The sequence below is a fragment of the Hoplias malabaricus genome, chromosome 18 (genome assembly GCF_029633855.1).
Source record: "Hoplias malabaricus isolate fHopMal1 chromosome 18, fHopMal1.hap1, whole genome shotgun sequence".
In the NCBI taxonomy this organism is placed as follows: domain Eukaryota; kingdom Metazoa; phylum Chordata; class Actinopteri; order Characiformes; family Erythrinidae; genus Hoplias; species Hoplias malabaricus.
The window spans coordinates 16491399-16506910 of NC_089817.1; the positions used below are offsets into that span (position 1 = coordinate 16491399).

General features: G+C 37.9%; 1 protein-coding gene across 2 annotated transcripts; it reads left to right on the plus strand.

Moving 5' to 3' along the window:
- The first annotated feature begins 1507 nt into the window (after positions 1-1507).
- Positions 1508-10135, plus strand: LOC136674391 (UDP-glucuronosyltransferase 1A5-like). Of its 2 annotated transcripts, none has more exons than XM_066650400.1 (2): positions 1508-1554; positions 8608-10135. In XM_066650400.1, exons 1-2 carry the CDS (start codon positions 1511-1513, stop codon positions 10133-10135), a joined length of 1572 nt encoding a protein of 523 aa, XP_066506497.1. In that variant the 5' UTR covers positions 1508-1510. The 2 variants fall into 2 exon arrangements, with proteins under 2 accessions (XP_066506497.1, XP_066506496.1); XM_066650399.1 differs by lacking the exon at positions 1508-1554 and adding an exon at positions 8057-8158 and having other exon boundaries at positions 8529-10135.
- Positions 10136-15512: the final 5377 nt, after the last annotated feature.

The window sequence follows — 15512 nt, forward strand, 5'->3', positions numbered from 1 at the left end:
TTTCCCCAGTCTTTCTTTGATGCAGGAGCAGATGGCAGCTGCGAGGAAGAGCGTTTTGTTCCACACCACGCCACTGGAGTTCTGGAGGGGGGGAGCATAGTGTCAGTGGTGACTAGAACAGAAGCGAGCCGGTGCTGGCGTGTAGCAAGCGGAATTGTAGCACAGTGCACACAGGGATCAGTGAGTGCTTCGCGCAGGTGGAGCACTCCGAGGTAGGAGGGGCACAAAGTGTGAATCACGCACGACAGGCCGGAGCATCCATAGCGCTACAGTCGTAGTGGAAACGAGGCAGTCAGGAGTACAGACAGCACAGCCCAAGAGCACTATATTACGTGCCCAGAGGCAACAGCGTGGACACGAAGCCGAAGAGGAGGCGGGCGGTAGGGACTACACGTCCGTCATGAACCCAACAGCGCTGGAAACTGAGACAAGTGCTGGGAAAGTGCACAAAGCTCAAGGAACCCGGGCATGTGGGGTAACTGCAATACTCACCAGCCCGGGCACAAGCGCTGGGTGGCAAAGTTAAAGCTGAAGTAGGTGTAGTAGAGAACAGCTTGTGAGGGCAGAAAAAAACTGCAGCTCCGTGAGCTGTGAACGTTCCAAAGCACCAGAGGAAAAAGAGGACGTTCATACATGTGCGATTGCCCTTATAGGGGCTGGGTCACGTGACTTTGTTGGTATTTTTTACTCTGTCCAGTAGGCGTGCCCATGGGAATATCCACAAGTTTACACCACCCTCTGGCGGTCAGGAGGCATGAAATAGAACCAATTAAACGAAGCAAAACCAAAGCAGCCCAATGAGAGCGCCAATAGCAATTATTTCAGCGTGGTAATGTAGCAACAACAGATTTCTTTCTTTATTTATTTTAAATAAAAGAATATGTATTTTTGTTATGTTACATTTCATTGATTGAACTTTATTTCCTTGTTTTGTTGAAAGGGAGACAAGAAATAAATGTGTACAGTGGTATGCACAACAAACCAAAAATGGTTTGATGAAACCATCCTTTTACTTTATTATAACATTTCAGAGTAGTTTCTGTGCTTATTTGAATTAGAATCTAGAATTAGAATCTTATTTGATTAGAATCGTTTGTTGAGTAAAATATTCAGGGAGAGAGTTAACATCCAACACAAAGTACAGACACAAGGTTTAACTGAGAAAATTGAATCTCCATATTTCAGATTCAAAAACTTTATAAGAAATATATATATATGGATTAACCCAAGCATGAGAAAAAAAAAACATACTGAACTTCGCAGTAGCTGCTTGTGAGCGCTTGGGTGTATGCACTTTAATGATTGGCTATTATATGTGGTACACCTACAAATCACTGATAAAAAAAATGACAGATTATTTAATCTGTCTGAAATTTCAAGCTGATATTTAATTCCACATTTAATCTATGTAAGAATGTTTAGGTAATATAGGTTTACTACACTACAGTTTCTGCTTTGAAATCATTTATCTGCATTTGTAACCTTATAGAAATACAGGTTAATTTTCTATATGCTGTTAATCCTAATAGTTGTACTCGGTGGCACTGCAGATATGTGCTTGAAAATATTACCATTGTCAAACAATTTCCATTTCATTCCTCTAGCTTTAGTTAACTTTTTCCTCAGTCCATGTCTAGGTAGAGCTACTTACTTATTAATATTCTTATTGTATCTGAACACATGTTTATAATTTCTAACTGGCATCATACAGTCCCTTAACTTCAGAGCCAGAACTGGATTTACTTCTGCATCTGTAAATAGAAGAAAAAAATAAAACTCTTTACAAGGGAAACTTTTATTGCTTTTCATAGGTGTTCAAAGTGCTGACGTAATTTTTACTCCACTCAGAGAAGGGACAAGCAGTGTACAGCATCTAATCACAAGCTAAAACGTACAACAAGGAGTAAACATATAGAAACTGTTTTGTTTTGAACAATGTCACACTAAGGGGTGACACAGGATGTTTGGTAATATTTGGAGAAAGTATATTATATATTTTGGTACCATAAGATAATGCGTTTCCAAAGGTGGCTGCAGTCCAGATGGAGTGAATGATCTTAGGAATGAACAGTGAAAAGATGGATGTTAGGGAGAGTGCAAAATCCACAACCTCATGCCGTTCCCTGGATCATTGTCTGGATTTGCCTTTTTATTTGTAAGCGGGAAAAGGCAACCAAGAAGAACTAGGCTGGGGTCCAGTTTTACAGGGAAAGACCAAATGTTGCAAAATGAAACGGCTAAGTTTAAGACACATGGATGGAACTTATCACTGTGTTATGTTACAAAAAGGAGCCAACTATTAAAATTGGCTGCACTGAGTAAAATTGTTTCATAAGGACTTTGTGAATGGCCAACTGCATATGAAGCAAAGCATACCACCATGAACTGAAATGAACCTCGCCTGTTTTGGAGAATTTTTGTATTTTTTCCAAACTGACAAGTCAAACTGATTAATCTCTTCCCAGTATAGTCCTCATGGGCTTATTTATCCTTAAGAGATGGGCTTAGACATGTTTGACGAGTATAGCTAATTCTTGTTATTAATTCACACAAACAGTAAAGACCAAGCTGTGTGTGTTTCTCTGTTTGTCATCTTTGGGGTAATGTCCAAAGTTGTTGTCCAAATGTTTGTAAACACCTCTTCTAAAAAGTGATCAATAATACTTTATTTAAGGTGCATCCATTGCAGAGAATGCAACTTGTATAGTCTCTTTAGAACAGTGCGACTAAAGAGTTGCCTCTACAAGTTACATCACATTCAACTATTACGTCATACAGTTATGAATTTTTATTGCCTGATTGCCTGTTATTGTCTGATGCCTTAGGTGCTGTTCCACGGTAGTTCTGAGATAAGGATTTTTACAGGTTTTTTTTTATGATTTGGATATAGTTATATACACAAGAGTGGACAGAATGGACTTCATTAGATTTATTACTTTCAGTTTTCAGAGGACACAGTTATTCATTTCAGCTGTTACAGCACTGAAATACACAGAAGCACCAGCCATTTACTCTTAAAAACAGTTACAATATAAAGTAATTTAGAAACACTCAGAGTAACTGCCTCTGTTACTTTATTGAAGTTCTGTGTAGTATGAATGATTGTACCTTTAATTATCCAAAGATTATGAAATAAAATAGAGTAGTTTGGATGTGATTAATGGCAGTTAGTCAAGTTAAACTGTGTGGGACAGAAAGACATATTATATCATTTTTACTTATTTTACTTCTTAAACAACAGTGTAAAGACATGTAAAAGTGAAGTTCATTTATTGTTACACACGTTATCATTATTATGTTTTGTTGGTCACAAATTTTTCACAACTTTTACTTTTATCATAGAATTATAATTTAATATAAACTTAATTTACTAAACATATTTTATTAAATAACTTTACACAGATAAAAAAGCACTCTTCTTTCATCGCCCTGCTACATTTTTGCTTGCCAGAATATGTTACAGAACCAATGATCTTCTAGCCCTAAGCTCAAGCAGTAGATCATGTGTTAGCTCATTTTCATTTCGAAAATCAACCAGACCAGGGGTATTCTTTTTTTTTTTTGGTATGATGCATTATACTGGCAGTGTAATATAGCATTGTATGTAATTGCTGACAGCTGCAGTGTTTCCCAAATCTCTCCACACATTTTTTGTGTATTACCCAATCTAACACCCAGTGTAGCTTACCAGGAAAACTGGAACATCTGCAGAAGAATATTTTCTTAAAAATATCACTGTACCCTGCACTATTGGGAGAATAGTCTATAGAGCCCTAGAGAGAAAATCCAATCATGAAATATCACAGGGTTACACCGTGCTTTGAAAAGAAAGCTGATTACAAATGGAAACATGCCTCATTGCTCTCTTGTATCATTTGTTTTTGATACATCAGGGTTAAGAAGCATTTGATGAAGGAGTCTTAGCCCACCATTATGTTCTCCATCTGTCACCCTGGCAATCCTTCTATTCATGCAAGACACAGATTTACAGCCATATCTGTTAAAAAGATTAATAACTTTTACTTTTATTTGTTACATCTTACTGGGGATGTGTTTAGATTAGGTGAGACCTGGCCTCACTATCTGTCACTGTGGACTAGTGCACAAATTGACAAATGATTCAGAATTTTATATATATATATATATATATATATATATATATATATATATATTTATAACTAATCTTGTTGCAGCTTTATTGCATATGACAAATGTAGCACTGTCTGATACATTTCTGTGCCTTCTATGATTTAAGTCCAATACCATTAGAATGCTTCATTTCGTGAACATGTCAGGCCCTTCAGCATTCATTTAGCCAAGTGAGTATACTTTTAAAAAACTGGCTCTGGCTAGCTAAAGAATATTCTGTCGATGCAACCTACATTTATAATAATTTATTATGTCCTGGAAATATTACACATGTTTTGCCTATGTATTGAAACATTATATGTACATAACACTGATGAAATGGACGATTCTTACCTGCCCATTGGGGTACAACAGGGAACATGCATCAGCTTTGAAACGCAGAAAATTAAATATATGTGTGCTCTGCATACACTAATATTCCAGTGGAGAATGTCACACCAGTGTGTCCATAAATGTTTCACATTCTCTTTTATAATGTTTGAAGTGTACCTTGATGCCAATTATGGTCTAAGTACAATGTACTTTGCTGTAACTTACTCTTAAAGGCAACATTCACAATTGTAATCAAACACTTTTTACAAAATTTAGAATATTTCTTCACCATTAGCTAGCTCTCCCGTCTATATGCAAGTTCAAAACTGGCCTAATGTGTTTACAACGTCCCATGTCAGTAAATGAGTTAAAATACAAACGGTCTCTGTTCGGTATGCTAGACTTTCTCTATAAAACTGTAAAACTGAACAACTCGAGTTACAAATGAGTTTCTGTGGTAATTCAAACAGTGAATGAAACCTTACTGATATTTTTCACCTTATAAGACATGGAATTCTGGAATGTAAACAACCAGAGAGAACTGCTTTTGCACTGCACTAAAATACATGATACACACTAAAGCAAACCACTAAAATTTTATCACAAGCAAAAATTTGATGCAATTGCAAAACAGGCCTATAGTTACCAACAACCTGCCCTAAAGAGCCACATGTAATGCCCAGGCCCAATAAAATGAGGCCCCCTCATTTTATTTACTTTAAGTATTTCCAAAGTTTCACCTGGTTTTACTGTTGTATGCCCATTTACATGGACTTTACCCAGCTCGAAATCTCATGCAGCTTAACCCTCCTGTTATATTGCGGGTCAAATTGACCTGTTTTAAAGTTTGAAGATCTAGGAAAAGTAGTTAAAAGTATTTTTTCAGTATGAAACTTCTTCTGCTTGCCTTAATTAGTGTAATCAACATATAAGATGAAAATATTTCATCTCACATATTTGCAACAACCCCCTGCATGTTTAAAGGGTGTCAGAGGTCAAAGAGGTAAAAGGGTGTCAGAATCACACACACACACACACACGCACACACGCACACAGGTACACAGGTGCAGATGTTATGACTTTTGACATGAACTATTCATGTTCTTGCGGGAAAACTCCACTCACATTCAGTGGACAAAACATAAAAGATTCTCTGCATGGGAGTCTTACCAACATTACACTGTGTCAGGCAGACCTTTACAAAATAAGCAGCCGAAGCACATGTGTTCAGATACAATAAGAATATTATTGCGTGGGTTTCCTCTGGGTGCTCCGGTTTCCTCCCATGGCCCAAAAACAGTGGTAGGTGGCAACTCAAGTGTCCATACGTGTGAATATGTGAGTGTGTGTGTCACCCTGTGAAGGACTGGTGCTCCCTCCAGGGTGTGTTCCCACCTTGTGCCCAGTGATTCCGAGTAGGCTCCGGACCCACCGCAACCCTGACTTAAATAAGCGGTTACAGACAATGAATGAATGACAAATTCTCCGGGGTCTCTGGTTTCCTCCCACAGTCCAAAAACATGGAGGTTAGGTGAATTGGCTTCTCTCGTAACTGTCCTGGTGTGTGAGTCAATGAGTGTGTATGTGAAAAAATGTCTGTATGTGTGAGTGAATGTGTATGTGCCCAGATATGGATCAGTGCTCTGTCCTGGGTGAAACCCTAGTGCCCGATGCAGTCCTCCAGGTGGATGGTCATTCCTGGTCATTCCGCTTATCGCCAGTGTGTGTGTGGATTGAATGTTGAGTGGTGATTGTAAAGCATCCTTGGGTTTCTAGAAAAGCACTATATAAGTGTAACGTTAAATAAAACACATTTAGATGCATATTTGGGGCTCCTCATCCTGGCTGAGGTCTATAAGTCAAAGGATGAATCAACAGCCAGTCTTTCAAAAGTAATAAAGTGGTGAAAATTTTAAAAAGTTGTATTTTTGTATGTAAAATAAGTGAATTATCCTAAATGAACCATTACTTTGAACCATTACCTGTTAGAGGTAAGGAACATCACTGCACTAAATATTGACTGAATAATTAGTAATGGAGTTAGTAATGACATATTCACACTGCTTGTTAGGATCTGTTTGCTTTCAGACATCTTTTGGATAATTAAACATGCACCGGGTCAAATTGACCCGGGAACAGCAATGAAACAAACAAAAACAAACATAACAGGAGGGTTAATCATGACACTTGTCAAATATATCACAGCTGTAGCATGTTAAATAAACATTTCTTTAGCCTAGTGTTACTCGTTGTTTGTAGATAAGGTTACATATGACTTATAGAAAATTACAAACAATAATAAGGAACTGCAGTAGGTTAAAGTAACATTCATTCATTCATTGTCTGTAACTGCTTATCCAATTCAGGTTCGCAATGGATCCGGAACCCACCAGGAATCACTGGGCGCAAGGCAGGCAAAAAGTCCCTGGAGGGGGCGCCAGTCCTTTACAGGGTGACACACACTCACACTTTCACTCACACCTATGGACAATTTTGAGTCGCCGGTCCACCTACCAATGTGTGTTTTTGGACCGTGGGAGGAAACCAGAGCACCCAGCACATCAACTCCTCACAGACAGTCACCCAGAGCGGGACTTGAACCCACAACCTCCAGAACCTTGGAGCTGTGTGACTGCGACACTACCTGCTGTGCCACCATGCCGAGTGGCAGATTGTTTTAGGCTTTCATAATTATGCCCTTTCACGTGTGTCATTTTAAATTAAAAAGTGTCATTTTCCATGTGTTGGATTGTTGTTTATTGTGTAATAAATACTAAAAACAAAAAATGGGAATACCTGAAAATATATGTTAGTTAAAGAAAAGTTTCAATACATATATTTTACTATTGATAATGTAAAATAATATAATAGATTAAGTGTATATACTCATTAGCTCATGTTCATTCCCTGTTTAGAAGCTACACAATTTACAGCCAAAACTGACTAAAAACATACATGTACAAGCTGAACTTATACCATACTTAGCAGTTAGTTACAGAAAAGTACGGGGTACAAAGCAATTTAAACCATAATTAGCAGTTAGTTACAAGAAAATAGAGTGTAAAAAGCCACACTTCAAATTACAGCCTGTCCCTATATTACAGAAAACAGCAATACAGGAAAATACAGGGTACTAACTATACTTAAGCTTAGAATTAAAATTGATTTGTAATCATAGTTACATGTCTATAAAATATATGTAAAATTTGTAATATACCTGGTAATAAATGTGTACATCTACTGTCATAACCTTAGCAGTATTTATATATATATTCTATATTTATTTACAGTATTTATTTTTTACATCTAACTTTTACACCTAATCTTTCTGGATCAGGGCCTTGTCATGGCGGAAGGGTTTGTGTGATCTCCTCAATAGGGGTTCGTCTCTCTCCTACTCAGGACTTCCACTGAGCAAGAGGACCCAGGCGGATGTGGGGAAACTCACAAGTCCCCCGTTTGGCGGCTGTACAGTTGGAGTTTGTCCCAGTAAACAAGAGGGTCGCCTCAATGCGGCTCCAGCTTGCAGAGAGGAAACCTTTGACTGTTGTGTGCACTTATGCACCAAATCAGTATTCGGCCTTCTTGGAGGTAGTGAGTGGACATTCTTAGAGAAAGTGGTGGAATTTGAGCTCCTAATCTTATTAACACTCAGGAATTTCATTCCATGCCCATTTCTCGCTTTCTGTTGACAAAGGTAAGAACTAGACCCATTACTAATGTACTATTCTCATTTTGATTACTTATTCTGACTGCCTGTCGTCTGCACAAAGGTCCTTAATGAAGAAACGTAAGTATATAAAGATTTATGTTTAAGTTTTTGTTCGTAGAATCTACATTAAAACTGGATAGATTTGTATTACAATTTCAGTTACACTAGTTATTTTGGACATTTCCTACATTAGAGTTGCCTACCTAGTGTTTCTTTAACCCACTCTGCACAATGCAATGTAAAGTCTGCCTCTAAGTCTAGAGGGTGCTATTGCAGGAAAGGGGACAAGATAAAAATGTTGAATGAATTTCCACATGAGTTTTGTAATGATTGTCTTTTCTTATTTTTTTTAAAGGTACAATGAAATCAATTATGCATAAGAAACAGTCCTCCATGGCTTTGCCATTGCTCTTGATATTTGTCTTCTTTCTGAGTTGCGAGGGTGGCAAAATTCTGGTATATCCTGTGGATGGCAGTCACTGGGTCAACATGAAGGTGCTGATTGAGGCACTTCACTCTAGAGGTCATGACATTACTGTGATCAGACCCAGCTCCAGCTGGTATATTACAGAGCACTCATCTTTTTACAAGTCTATCACTGTCCCTGATGGAATTGACAGTGCAGATGAGTTTATTAAGGAGTACATAAATAAAATGTTAGAAATACAGATAGGGAAGGCTTCCACCTTGACATATTTGAAGGTTCAGATGAGCTTCTTTTCCTTGATCGTCAATGCACACCTTATTGCTTGTAATACAGTGAGTAATATTATTGAAGACAAAGAACTGGTAAAGAGGCTACAAAATGAACAATATGATCTTGTTCTCACTGATCCAGCTATTACAGCAGGTGTTGTCTTGGCCCATTATTTGAAATTACCTCTGGTACTCAATGTACGTTGGATCATGTGTAGCGAGGGCCATTTTATCATTGCGCCTTCTCCACTTTCCTACATACCTGTACCTGGAACTGGCCTCTCAGACCAAATGACTTTCCTTCAAAGAGTCAAGAACAGCCTTTTCTATGCAGTAATTCTCTTCCAAGATAAGTTTGTGGTGGGGCCACATTACAAAGCTCTATGCCATAAATATTTTCATGACGACTGTGATGTTATTAGCCTTCTCCAGGAGGCTGATATTTGGCTCATGAGGCTTGATTTCGTCTTTGATTTCCCCAAGCCTACAATGCCCAATGTTGTTTACATTGGTGGGTTCCAATGTAAGCCCTCAAAGCCCCTCACTGAGGACTTGGAGGCCTTTGTGCAGAGTTCAGGAAAACACGGCTTTATCATCATGTCTTTGGGAACACTGGTAGACAGTCTTCCAGCCAACACGGCGAATGAAATTGCTACCGTTTTTGCCAGCCTCCCTCAAAAAGTCATCTGGAGGCATGTAGGACCTAGACCTTCCACTATGGGAAACAACACTCTGCTCGTGAACTGGATGCCACAGAACGACCTCCTGGGACACCCGAAGATCAGGGCGTTTGTAGCTCATGGTGGAACCAATGGAGTCCAAGAGGCTATTTACCATGGAGTGCCTGTCCTTGGCATCCCTTTGTTCTTTGATCAGTTTGATAACCTTCTGCGGATCAAAGTGAAAGGAGCAGCAAAAATTCTGGAGTTGTCCCAACTGAATGGCCACAATTTTCAACAGGCGCTACTGGAAATTCTCAGTGATGATTCTTATAAAATGAACATGCAGAGACTCTCCAGTCTTCACAGAGACCAGCCAATGAAACCTCTAGACACAGCTGTCTTCTGGACTGAGTTTGTTATGCGGAATAAAGGAGCCCCTCACCTGCGCACAAAGGCCTACAGGATGCCTTGGTACTCCTACCATTCAGTGGATGTGATTCTGTTTCTGTTTAGTATAACAGCAGTGGTTATGTTCATCACAATAGCATCCATCAGGTACATGTGTTTTAGAACAAATGGAACAAGAAAATTGAAAAAGAAATGAATTTAATTTATAAATAATTAAATGTGCTAATTATGTTCGACCTTATATAAGATGTTCCAGAGCAATATCATGAACAATTCTGGGATAATTGAATATACCTGGACAAAATTCTATACTACAAACAGAGATAGCATTTGCCATTTTTCGAACAAATTGTAAAGCGTGATTAGAAAGGTGATATATAAGTGTAACTATAAATAAATAAATTCCACATTTATTGTAAAAAAACATAAACATAAAAGGCCTAACAGGCAACAATTGTATGGATGCCATCCCTTCACATCAGAGATCATGTTTGTTCATGTAGTACATTTCAATGCTTGTGTTGTTTGTTGAATTTTAAAGCAGAATGGACCGTTACCCAGTGTCTGCATCTTTATTTGGCCTTGGCTAAGAGAATAACTAATCCATTTCTACATCTGTATCTTCGTTCTAAATTGTTTTTATTAAATCACTGGACATGGTGTGAAGTTGCAGTGTGTTAAATCTAAAAAATGCTACTTAATTAAAATTATAGCTATATAAAATTTGTGTCTGGAAAACTGCACTTGCCTTTTGAGCATTGTGGTAGGACTTGGTAAAGATGTACATAGCAATCTAGCTGAAGCATAATAAAAGTTTATTTATCATTAAATTAAAATAGTCATGCATAAGAGGCACTACATTCTATGATTTCATTGTCATTTCAAATAAAAAAACCCTTATATGTCTATTGTTGTTGATTTTTAGTTTAGTACACAGCAGCTGTCCTTCAAATTTTGGGAAAATTTCATGATGAATGGACCAATAGAAATGCTGTAAAACTACTATAAATTAAATTTCTACTTTAACTTCCATTGAAAATTAAGAGTTTTCCCCCTTCTCTTGAAAAGTTGCTATTTTGGAGGTATGCAACAATATGCTGAAGGGTTTAATACATCACAAACCAACACTTGGCACTTGGCTGGCATGCAGCTTCCTCACAGTATTGTGTAGTGGAGGGGAGTGAAGTGGACCGGTGACAAAATGGTTTGAAATTGGAAGGCAACCTGTTCACTAACTGCTCATGAATGTGGAATCACAGAATCCACAGAATAAACATTGAATCAAGGTTTACTTTATGCTTTTGTCTGATGATTAAGCTAAGAGTCACACTAATGCTATCTTGGTAATTGTTATTAGCCTATTGCTCATTGGCTAGGTTTGCTGTCAGGGTTGGTTGTTACCACGGAAGTTAATATGATATTGTCACAGTCCAATTAAAAACATGTATCTCCCAAAATACTAACTTTACAGTAGAAGGGAAAACCTTCTTTACTTTTACTGGAAATGAATGTCAAAAGATTTTATTCCAAGCAATAAAAAGCTTTCAAATGATAAAAATGGGCAAAAATGGAGATACATGTTTTTAATTGGAAAGTGATGATATGACATAAAATTGATTGGCTGGCTAAAGATAACATACGGTGGCGCAGCAGGTAGTGTCGCAGTCACACAGCTCCAGGGGCCTGGAGGTTGTGGGTTTGATTCCCGCTCCGGGTGACTGTCTGTGAGGAGTTGGTGTGTTCTCCCCGTGTCCGTGTGGGTTTCCTCCGGGTGCTCCGGTTTCCTCCCACAGTCCAAAAACACACGTTGCAGGTGAATTGGCGACTCGAAGGTGTGAGTGTGTGAGTGAATGTGTGTGTGTCTGTGTTGCCCTGTGAAGGACTGGCGCCCCCTCCAGGGTGTATTCCCGCCTTGCGCCCAATGATTCCAGGTAGGCTCTGGACCCCCCATGACCCTAAAATTGGATAAGCAGTTACAGATAATGAATGAATGAAATATATCAAACTGCAGATGTTGCCTCTGAAAATTATGGTACGTTATTTGTGTTATTGTAAATAAACATATATTTATATTAAAATGGGCAAAAGTGTGTTTGTTTTAGAATATGAGTACAATTACAGAACATGTAGATTGACTAGGAACATAAAGATTGACATGTGGTCAAACCATAAAAGGAGCCTACAAAAATGTCTAATGCCATTACAGATTGATATGAGTAGTTTATGCAGAAGTATTGAAAGGTGTACTACAGGGCAATCAAGCAATAAGCCTTGCATATCACTACACCTCCAATAGAGGGGGCCAGAGACTCACAAAGAGAATGTTGCCGGGTACGGGTTAAAGACTGTTATCAGTAATTGTTTTCTTATCATGTTCATTTACATTAGAAGGAAATTAAGAAAGCAAATGGAAGATATAAATCATGCATGCCTCACTGGCCACTGGACAATTCTCAGATTTAGTGTCTTCACCTTTTGGAGGGCACCTAACTGTTCTTGTATTTATAACAGTTTAAGTTATTATAAGCACATTCTGGCTAGGACCTAGACCCACCACAACCCTGACAGGATGAAGTTTGAAGGATGAAGAAGTTATTACAGATAATAAGTGAAAGAGTGAATTAATTATATGCCTATATATATCATGCAGTTGGTTAGCTTTATAATAAGATATACAGTTTTGTTCTGACAGTGACAAAACTTCATGCTTCATGTTCATTGATAAGCACGGCCTTTTAAACATTGGGAGAATGAAGATATGCACATGAGATGTCTCTTAATTCAGTGAAACACAGACGAGGGGAAGTACCTACCTGATGACCCCTGTGAAGGGTTGATGAAACAGTGGGTGGTTTGGATACTCATGTGATGGGATTCATGAGTAATCGTAGATGTTAAGGGTAGCTGGTTGCTAAACAGCCTCAGCAAACTTAGGGCCTAGCTGTAGGATTGAAACAATGGAATTATGTGGCAAACAGTAGGAAGAAAGTGTGGTGGGCGCTATGCGAATCTCTAATGGATTGGCAAAGGATATTTTACATCTTATCTTGTGTTTGATTACAAATGCAGTTTCATGAGGTGATACTACATTCAAAACAGTGGATGAAGTCCATACGGAGTGCAGGACCCTGGGCATGAATAATAATAATAAAAAAAGTGTTGATGGATCTGAATGAGAGTGTAGAAACCCAGACTCTATAAACACAACCCCCTGTGGATTCCTGGCTTGTTCTGTGGCTTTTTCTTTATGAGGGGAAAAGGCAGCACTGAGGGATTGGGCAGGGGTCCAACCGTATAGTGAGATTTTGTGCTTAATGCTTAGAAATGGTGCTACGTTGAGCAGCACTGCATATGAATACATCTTTTTTCTTCAATTTCATCTGGCTGCAGTAATTTAGCACTCTCCTTAAACTTGCATCATTCTGTACTTCACTGTTATATCTTTTTGATATTATATCGTTTTGTTTATCAATGATTTTTCAGTTCATTATACATCCATTGGGAATCCCTGTGTCGTTTAACATTCATGACAGTTACTATAGTTGTAGATCTACCAACCTTAAAAATGCATCTGTTTCCAAGTGTTTAATTAGGATGATCCCACTTTTTAGACTACCACAGCAACTCAGTCTGAGATTTGTAGGCATGTTTACAACAGATGTAGCATGGAATTCATTTTTATTTGGGGCACAGTGTCTCTTTAAGGTCTTCAGTACTTCTGCCACCTGGGAAATCACATATGCAGCAACATTATAAACACATAAGAACCAAAACTTTATCAACAAAATGGTCGCACAGGGCCAGCTCCATTTAAATGAGCCTCATTCTAGTTACAGTAACTCTGACCACATACATTCATATAAGGGACTGTCTAAGGTGGTATTTTTAGGATTATTTTTAGATTGTTCCAGACACATTTACAGATGTTCTGTTCATGTGACCTTCATTTTTCTCTGATCTGATGCAGCTGTCAAAGTGTGGGTGAAAATGCGGCTACATGCTTTCTGTGAGGAAAAAAAGCTTGTTTAAATAATGCCCGCCAATTCATATGTAAAGTGGCTTTTATGTGCTGATGGATTGTGCTGGCATTGCTCTCAAGAATGTAATGGAGTGTTCTTTGTTTGCAGTAAAACAGTGCTTTCCAGCTCCAGTCTGAGAGACACTCGTGTTCTGCACATGTCTGTGTTTTCCCTAATCAAATATACATGAACTCTCCCATCCCCAGAGCTGCCACTGAGCTCCCATGACTGTGAATTCATTCTGAGACAAGATAAAAGCATTTGCATTTAGTTATTTGGCAGACACTGTGAGAACAGAACAAGGCAAAGTTATGAAATGCATACACAGAATGTAGGGATTTATGATAATAAAATGATGGAATATAAAAACAAATATAAGGTAACTTGATATTTCAAATCACTATTGGATTCTGTATTTGTTGTACTCTGGAATAATACTGTGGACCACTGTGCTACAATGTCTGCATTTAATTAATTGTACTTGAAATCCTAGAGAATATAATTATGATTATTCTTAATTGCATCCACTGTAATAACTGTCAAGCCACCAATTCTTAGCTGTTTGTGAGAGAAAAGAGTACTGGATAGGATTTAAGGACAGGGGTTAAATTTGTCCTGTAGTACTTAAAAGTACATGTAGTACCTCTCTAGAGACGTGAATAAAGTAATCTCAGACTGCTCTCTTTATTTTAGCTCTGTCTCATCTGCATCTGAGGGTATTGTGAAGAGTTTTTTACACCAGCTGAGTGCAATTTTTTCTTGCAATGTAAATTTTGCATGACAATAATTTGGAATAACAGAAACTAACCCAAAGAATGTGTTCCTGGCCCGTGTTCAATGACTCTGGCTAGGCTGTAGACACACAGCCTCCCTGATCAGTAAGAGGAGGTGAATAAATGAGTGATTGAAAGGCAATAAAATAGTCTTTGTTTTCATATATATAAAATTTAAGTCTGTCGATTGATTAAAAAACCTAATTAATTGCACAATTTGCTATGATTAATCGTGATTGATCGCACTGTACCTAATATTCAAACTTTTAGTAATGGATATTTAAATGCAAGATCACAATGGAATTATTTATATTATGATTGATTATAGATTTTTTTTAATCACAAAAATAAAGTTAAAATAATAGTACTTCCTTTTTTGGGAGGGAGAGCATTGTGTAGTCTGATATGTATGAAAACTGGATTTATTTCACTTAAATATAACATGTAATAGTAGTTTTGATGATTTTTTAATTAGAATCTCTAAAACTGCTGAGTAAAAGTTTCAGGGAGAGCTTTAGCATCCGACATAGAAATTTTAATGGAGAAAAGAAATGCTACAGTGCAGCTTGTGGCTCAAAAAACACCCCTATGTTCCAGCTTCAATGCATTGTAAGTGATAAAAGAAGGGATTAAGTGAGAGAGAGCAACAGCGAGAGAGAGAGGTGGGAGGTAATGTAAAGTGAGCATTAGTTATGATATTTAGTACATATTACCACATAAATATAATGTAATTTTCATTCTAAAATCAAAATCAGTGACAATGTGTTTACACTGTCAAAAA